A 9246-nucleotide genomic window follows, 5' to 3' on the forward strand; every position below is an offset into this window, starting at 1 on the left:
AAGGCTCCTTCTCCCATCCTCTCCAGTAAAGGCTTCTCCCTCCATCCTCTCCATTAAAGGCTCCTCCTCCCATCCTCTCCAATAAAGGCTCCTCCCCCCTTCCTCTCCGGGGAAGTCTCCTTTTCCCATCCTCTCAAGTAAAGGCTCCTCCCCCTTCCTCTCCAGGGAAGTCTCCTTCTCCCATCCTCTCCAGTAAAGGCTCCTCCCCCCTTCCTCTCCACTAAAGGCCCCTCCCCAATCCTCTCCAGTAAAGGCTCCTCCCCCTTCCTCTCCAGGGAAGTCTCCTTCTCCCATCCTCTCCAGTAAAGGCTCCTCCCCCCATCCTCTCCAGTAGAGCCCTTTCCCCTAATCCTTTCCAGTACATGCTCTTTCTGCCATCATCTCCAGTAAATGCTCCTCCTCCCATCCTCTCCAGTAGAACCTTTTCCCCCAATCCTCTCCAATAAAGACTGCTCCTCCCATCCTCTTCAGTAAAGGCTCCTCCCCCCATCCTCTCCAGTAAAGGCTCCTCCCATTCTGTAGATTTTTTCCCCCCAATCCTTTCCAGTACATGCTCCTTCTCCCATCCTCCAGTAGTCTTTTCTCTCTGTCATCTTCAGTAAAGACCCCTCCTCCCTTCCTCTGTAGAACAGATTCTATCCCTAAACCTCTCTAGTATTACTCATTCCGAACTGATCCTCTAATTTACAGACTCCTTCCTTTGCAGACCCTTTCTTGCATCAGGTTTATCCTCTACCTAAACAATTCACCTTCCTAATTATTCCATTATAAGATGTAAGTGCTTTTAATGCTTCTAGCAGGGCATTCATTCTAAACAAAATATTTAAAAAAATGTTTTCTGAAAGTATCCTTAAATTACCATTAATAATATTTTAAATATGTAAGTTGCACACCTAAAACCATGAAGATTAAGTCCAATTACTGAACTTTTAACTTAGCAACTAATACAACAAAACAGGGAACACTTGCTGTGTTTTATAACCTACAACAACATATTTAGTAGAGCTTTTGCAACACTTAGGACGAAAGTACACGCTAAGTAACACGATTTGCCAAAAATCAATGTTAAATTCACAGTACATCAACTGCCATATAGAGCTCTTTGCCCACAATAACAACATGACTGCCACAATACAAAAAACAGAAAAAATAATACTACAAAGAAAATGTTCACCAATAGCAAATCAAAAACAGAAAATTATATAATGACATAAAGAAATATATTTAGTAAGATAGTTTAGTGGTCTCTGATCCCTGTAAGTACAGGGTGTGTTGATGTTTAGTCTATCCTAATAGCAAGATCACCATGTGTACCTGCAGCCTTGGTAAAGTGATACAACCTGGGAAATATACCTGTGTTAAGGAGATATTTACTAAATATATATATTATTATATATTGATATTTAATATTTTTGAGAAGTCATTTTGCTTTGATGACAGCTTTGCAGACTTTAGGCATTCTCTCAATCAAATTCATGAAATATCATCTAATATAGTTATCAATTATTAGGCACAAACCAGAAGACAGGATGACATGTGGCTGAAGAATGCTGTGGTACCCATGCTGGTTAGGAGTATCTTGCATTTTAAGTAAATCACCAACAGTGGCACCAACACCCCCATGGCATGACACCTCCTCTTCTATGTTTTATAATGGGAACCACACACGTAGAAACCATCCACTAACAAGGTTTGCACCTCACAATACCATGGCAGGTGGAACCAAATATGTAAAATTTTCACTAGCCTTATTCCATTTCTTGTGTTTCTTGGCCCAATCAATTCTCTTCTTGTTCTTCTTTGTGATTTCCATGTAGCAATTCACCATTAATGCCTGATTCCTCTGATGCAGTTACCTCTGAACAGTTGACATTGAGTTGCGTCTGTTCTTTGAAGCATTAATATGGGCTCCAATCATATCTGTGGTGTTACTTTGCAGTTTCTGAGGCTCCAACTGGACTCTAATGAACAAATCCCCTGCCGCAGAGGTAACTCTTGGTCTTCCTTTCATGGGACTGTCCTCACAAAACCAGTTTTATCATAACGTTTGCTGTTTTTTTGCCAATACACTTTAAGATACATTCAAAGTTCATCAAATTTTCCAGACTGACTGATCTTTTTGTCTTCAAGTAATGATGGACTCTTGTTTATTTTTACTTAGGTGAGTGGTCCTTGCCATAGAACAGTAATTGAATAGGACTATTCACTTTATAGAACTGTGTACCAACCTCGCATCTGCATAACACACCTGTTATTTAAACCCATTCCACACATGTGACTACCTAATAAATCTGATTGAGAGAATGCCAGAAGTGTGCACAGATGTCATTAAAGCAGCTGTCATTAAATCAACTATTAAATAATAGTTTATTTAAACATGGACACAAAGCTTTAAATATTTTATTTCTATGACTAATATGCAAGAAATAATTGTTTTAATTATAGGAAAAAACACAGCATTCAAATATTAATTGTCTGTAATTAATTCTTGCTGGGACACTAATAATATCTGTCATCATAATGCAGATTTCACTTCATTCCCTGTCTCAGAGACAGGAGTATGCATTTCCTTTATAGCAGAACTCAATCTATAAATAACAGGTAATAGCAAAGAATACTGAACTGGTGTTTGCTGCAAAAAAGGAATCTTCAAGCCAGAGATTTCTCAAACATTACTTTTCTTCCCTTAGAAGTCTGATGGCCAGCTTCACTTAACCCACTGAGCACAGGTCATATTAGACCTGCCCCATCCTGTATGGTAAAAGGAGAAGCAGCACATCTTTCTATCTCTTCGTTCTCCTTTTATCAGCATTGTTCTTGTTAGCACATGAAATTATTGGCTCTTAATGTTGCTTCTGTCTCTTTAAACTCAGCTGTACAGGGTTTGCAATAGGCTGAAGTAAGCAAAATTCATGGTGATAAATGCTGGCTTTTTATCTAGGGTACCATTAAAAGCGATTTTATTTTATGTTATCCTTTGCTTTTCAGGCTTCCTGCGCCAGTCCTCTGAAGTCGCATCCCTTCAGCACGTCATCATGTACAATGAAGAATCAGCACTCCAACACTCTAAGCAAATATATCTGTTCATTAGGTATATAGAATACTTGATGATTCTGTAGTCTCTCCCTTTGCTGGGAAACTGTTGCTACCGGTAGCTATCTTTATGAATATTTAGGCTGCCTAGGCAGAGAAATTGTGGTGACTTGTCTAAACATCTCAATATTTGATACAAACTATGCAAAAGCAATCCTGTAATAATGTAAAAGCCTACAATTACTTAAAGGTAAACATTGCATTAATAAGTTACCATGTACTTGAATATAACCTAATCAAAACATAAATACAGGTACCTACTTTTACCTGATAAAAAGGAAAACAACATTGACTCGAGTATAAACCTAAGGGACAAAATGGAGTGGTCACTGCTAACATTTAAAAGAATTATCAAGAGAAATGTAAAACATTAATAATGAAAATAAATGTATCCCTGTGCTTTATTTTTAAAACATGCATTTCGGAAGGGAAAAAAATTAAAATTAGATGGGCTCTGTTTGTTAATCTTTTTTTCCCTTATTTTAAAAGGGACAGTATTTTGTACTTTTGAGTTGGTTTTGAAGGTTCATTTACTCCTAAATGATCTTTTGTGCATTGTACGTCACCAGTAGATGGTGTCATGTCCTTATGTAAAGTGTGTAACAAACTCTAATAATATCTAAGATAGCAAACACTTTTATACACTTTACATGAGGGCACTGTGCCATCTGGTGGTGTGACCCAAGTTTAAATGTATATTTTATACTTGAGTGTAAACAGTTCTGTTTATGCCCCGTCTTCAAACAACTATTTCTGAGGAAACAGAATTTTTTCTATTTTTATTTTTGATAGATGATATAGGTTCTTTTTGCTAAGACTAAAAAATACTCCATTGGTAACAAAAAGCTAAACTCCAGTCTTACTTTTCATTTTACACAGTTGTGCAGGCTCTTTTATTGACACTGATTACTTTGATTTTATTGGTTTGAGCTTTATACACTGTACATTAGAAGCTACAATGGCAACAAGTCAAACATAGCCAGCTTCATTTCCTAGATAAATGACATCGACCATCATCAAACCCTTTGCTTCCCATCGGACTGTCCTTGAATTTCAGTTCTTTTACTTACCGAGGATCTGCATCACATACAGATGTTATATAGTGGGATCTACGTACAAATGCAGCCTGTCTAGAAATGCACATTTCGCCAGACTGAAATCCACCTATTAAGGAATTCAGATATTTTAATTAATACTAAAGAGTAAATGTTCTTGGTAAGTGTAAAGAGTAAATGTTCTTGATGAGGACTGAGGCAGGGTTTTGTATTCTTTTTACCAAGCTGTAGATAGCACCCCACCAGCCCTTCCCACCAGCCATGACCTGCCAGCATTACATTGAGAAGAACAGAGACCTAGTGATGATGTTACTGGGTCTAAAATAAGGTATGCAAAGAACATGGATTTTTTTTTTTCTTTTCATCATAATTTCCATGCTAATGAGGAAGCAGAAAAGCATCTTCAAATACTTTGATTTTCTCCCCTTCTACCCTTATTATTCTTCCTTGTCACCCTTATTCTTCCTCTTTTCATATCCTCTTTTTCTTTCCAATTTCTCTTGTTTCATATCTCTCATTTTCCATATCTCCTATCACTCTCTCTACCTTTCTATGCCTATTTCTTTCTGCATCCTCTTCTCTCTATCCTTCTCCATGTTCTCTCCTTTTTTCTTTTATTCTTTACCCCTAATTCTACATGTCTCTTTGCTTCTTTTTCTTTTATCTCCCTGCTATCATATGGCTTTACTCTAATCTATATTATTATATATACCACAGTCACTTTCTTGTTTTATGTTTGCATGCTTGGACAAAAATATTTGTAGATTATTCTAGATCACACATCCCATTTTACTCTGGTTGACAGTAGTGTCATCTATGCTGTGGATTCATCAGCAAACACCTTTCAAAGGGTTACATTACCTAAATTTATATTTTAGTTCATGGAAGAAGCTGGAAAGGTATTCACCATACAAATTTCTATAACTCTATAACTCTTGCTTGAGATCTCTGAAGAGCTAGATTGTAAGCTATTCGGGGCAGGGTCCTCTCCTCCTGTACCACTGTCTGTATTAGTCTGTCATTTGCAATCCCTATTTATTGTACAGCGCTGCGTAATATGTTGGCGCTATATAAGTCCTGTTTATTAATAATAATAATAATATTAATACTAATAGTTCTTGGGTTGGTACATCTGCTATGCCCAATATGTAAGGCTCCCACTATTTATGTTGTGAAGTGTGGGGTCTACACCCCTATTGGTCTCATTTTGAGGGGTCTGCTGAGCCCCCAGGTCTGTACACCAGTTGTTTCTGTTATAAGGTGACACCTCCATCCCTGCACTCCTGCTTTATTCATTATGGGGGGCTTTCACTATCCCTTAACTTACCAATTATGAAGTTCTCCCTCCCTCCTTGCACTGAGATCCCAGGTCTGTACACCTACTATACACAATATGAGGGCTTCCTATCATCCATCTCCTGAGCCTTTAGGTCTTTACACCTGCTGTATACATTAGGAGGGGCTTCCATGATCCCAACCCTGGGTTCCCAGCTTTCTACTCTTACTATGGCCATTATGAAGGGTTTCCACCAACAATCTGCTAAGCCCTTAGTTCTGTAAACCAGTGTTTCCATTCTGAGAGGCTTCAGTGATCCATAACCTGAGTTTCCAGCACCTTCACCTACCATTATGAGGAGTCCCCACCATCCCTGTTCAATTGTTCATCTATATTGTAGAAAAATGTTACAGGAGAATCTGGAGCATGCAAGGGGGGCACTTATAGAGTCCTAAGGTGTGCAGGGGCAGTATAATTATGGGCTAAATAGCAGCGCATATTTCTCGTTCCACAGAATCCGGAATTCTGGAATAAATTGTGGGTTGGATGGCTCTTTGTGGAAATATCCAACCATATAGGAAGCCAGAGGTAGACTCAGCATGCTAGGCACCACCTGTTACTCAAATATAACTTTTAGAACTATTAACACTTGGAGATCTACTAAACATTAAACATGCAGAGTGTAAGTACCATCACCTCTACTTCCACATTTTTAATAGCAAGTTATGTTTGTGTATGACATATGTGCAGGTTTTAACCCTATATAAAAAGTAATACACAATTCAAAGTAGGAACTAACAACCTCTGTACACTTACCTGCAAGATATGTTAACTTCTTCAGTTATAAACAACTTTATGGCATTCTGCATTTATTAATATGTTGTGAAGAACCAAACAGCACACTCATTTCTCTAATAAATGATATAGTAATGCATACCATATCAATGATATAATAATGATAATATAATGGTATTTCTTTATAAGAAAGAATAAAATATTATTAGCCCATCCTGGTATATAAAATCCTATAGGTGTAACTACACTATGTAAGACCCTAGAAAGTCAGAGGTACAGACTTTTAGGTGAGATCACTTCTTTCTTGTGTTCTCAGCTCATCATATTATATAAGATGCTATGGAGAGACACCCCTCCTTCCATGACCTGACCCCCCCCCCCCCAACTGAGTCACCCCAATGTATAGCTATACAGCATGTGGCTCCCTCCCTGCCTCCCTGCCATTGGTGAGCTGTGCAGTTTGCCGGCGCTGCCGGGAGCCTTACTGCCTGCTACATAAAGCGTTGCTAAGTACCGACTGTGTCTCAGAGGAGAGTACCGGTCCTCTCCATCACCAGCACACTTCTGCAGCCACTTCTAGAGGATGTGTGCAACAGGCTCCCTCCATCCCTGATACCTTCCTGCAGCCAGCACCATCTCTGACACCCCTCTGAAGTATTCGAAATGCCTTCTTTCCAGGCTCTGACACCCTCCTGCAATATTTAACAGACTCTGATACCCTCCTGCAACCTTTACCAGACTCTGACTCCCTTCTGCAATCTTTAACAGTCTCTGATACCCTTCTGCAATCTTCAACAGACTCTGATACCCTCCTGCAATCTTTAACAGTCTCTGACTCCCTCCTGTAATCTTTAACAGTCTCTGATACCCTCCTGCAACCTTCACCAGGCTCTGATACCCTCCTGCAATCTTCAACAGGCTCTGATACCCTCCTGCAATCTTTAACAGACTCTGACTCCCTCCTGTAATCTTTAATAGACTCGGATACCCTCCTTCAATCTTCTCCAAGCTCTGATACCCTGCTGCAATATTTAGGAGACTTTGATATCCTCCTACAATCTTCTCCAGGCTCTGACACCCTCCTGCAAGCTCAAATCTGTCTGTTTTGCTTTTGGAATCTGACATTCATCTTTGCTGCCTATGCATGTTCCAGTTCTGGTTCTCTGCTGTGATCCTGTCCAGTTTTGACCCAAACTTGAGCCCACTTTCGAGGCAGTTTGCATGATTTCATCCATCTCTAAATCTATCACCAGCTCGCATCACTTCTGAAGTACTTACCCTAAGTGCAGAACTATCGCTGACACATTCCTACAACTGGAACCATCTCTGACCTGCTTCTGCAGCCAGAACCAAGCCTGATCCAATACTGCAACCAGAACCAGCTAAAACACACTTCTGCAGCAAGAAGAAGATCTGAGACGCATCTACATACAAACAAGTCTAATCATTACCCTCAGCGTGTCAGCTTTGCTCTATCAATGTGCCAGTCTTAGTGGGTATGACCCACTCCTCCAGCCAGAACCATCTCTGACCATTTCTGCGGCAAGAAGCAGCTTGGTTTTACTCCAGCAACAGGTATCCGTTCCTCTGCTGTGATCCACTCGTGCAGCCAGAACTGGTTCTGAAGGTTCTCTTATTCTATGCTGCTCTAGATGCCACCCCCAGACGCTGGGCACTAATCTGCCAGGTCCAATCTCTGAGCCATTACCAGCTCTGTGCAGTCCGATCCACCTGTAATCTCCTGCAAGTTGTTGGCATCTCTTTCCAAGACTCTGATCCCTTCTTGCAGCTGTGCCCTCTCCCTGTTGGGAGTGCCAGTCTCCTGCAGCCAGTGACAGCTGTGCCCTCTCCCTGCAGGCAGTGCCAGTCTCTCTGATATACAGTGCCATCTGTGTCAGTGCAATTCTTCGCATTTTATTCTGTGCAGCCTGCATGCTGCATGATTCTTGTGGGGTCCGGAACTTTGAATGACTATGACATAGAGCCCCGGAGTGCCAGTCACGTTGGAGATGAGTTTCCATAAGGAGGACGGTGTCAGCTTGTGCCAGAAAGCGCTGCAGATTGTGTCGGAACTCTGCCTGGGGGGACAGGTGGAATGGGACAAGTGCACAGGAATTTTCCCCTCCACCAACCATGCAGCAGGCAGCACAGGTAGGTGATCCTACTGCTGAGCCTGAGGGAGACCCCTACCCTTCACTGTGTACCAAACACTGACCCAAACCTGAGAAAGCCCTCTGCTCTTCACTTTGTACCAACACTGACTGATTTTGGGGAGATCCCTGACCTTCACTGTGCACCAAACACTGACCCCTCTGCTAATTAGGGAAGACACCCTAAACTTTACTTTGCATCAACACTGCACCCCATTGCTTAGACTGGGGGAACCAATTCCTTTCATTGTACACCCTACACAGACCTAACTGCTGAGGGAAACCCCAACCCCGCATAATGTGCTCAACACTGACCCCAAGTCTTAGACTGTGGGTGAGCCTTGCCCTTTGATTTGTACCCAATACCCATTTAAGGGAGGCCCCTTCCTTTCACTGTAAATTCAGCACTAATCCAACTGCTGAGAATTGGAAAGGCTTTAAACCTCTCCTACAAATCTAAAACTGACCCCACTGCTTGGGGGGACCCCTGTCCTTCTCTCTAGACCCAACGTTGGCACATCACAGCCGCTACTGCAACCCAAGATCCCCATCCTCACACTGCAAGGACCCCAACTTCTCCAGCTGTACACCTACAAGTTTCTGCATATCTTGCTAGCCAAGAAATGCTGGAACATAATTTTTCTTTTTTATCAAGTTGGGAGCAACAGGTTGCCTAGGCTATTTTATTGTTATCTATAGATAACTAAATAGTTTATTTGTTATTAGCAGTATCTGGCTCCTCACACTCTGTCACTTCATTTCCTAATACTAAAATCAAAACATCAAAAAATCTAAAACATGGTATCCTGTTATATGGTAAGCTCCACCAGAGCCTTACTACATCTTAAAGCCTTATTACCAACTTTATATTACCCCA

General features: G+C 40.9%; 1 protein-coding gene across 1 annotated transcript in view; it reads left to right on the forward strand.

Moving 5' to 3' along the window:
- The first annotated feature begins 7133 nt into the window (after positions 1-7133).
- SYT10 (synaptotagmin 10) overlaps positions 7134-9246 on the forward strand; it is a 38990-nt gene continuing 36877 nt past the window's right edge. Inside the window, exon 1 of the mRNA XM_072400123.1 lies at positions 7134-8370. Coding sequence (XP_072256224.1) covers positions 8229-8370 — 142 coding nt within the window. The 5' untranslated portion in view covers positions 7134-8228. The remainder of the gene's footprint in view (positions 8371-9246) is intronic.

This window comes from Pyxicephalus adspersus, chromosome 2 (assembly GCF_032062135.1).
Source record: "Pyxicephalus adspersus chromosome 2, UCB_Pads_2.0, whole genome shotgun sequence".
Lineage (NCBI taxonomy): Eukaryota > Metazoa > Chordata > Amphibia > Anura > Pyxicephalidae > Pyxicephalus > Pyxicephalus adspersus.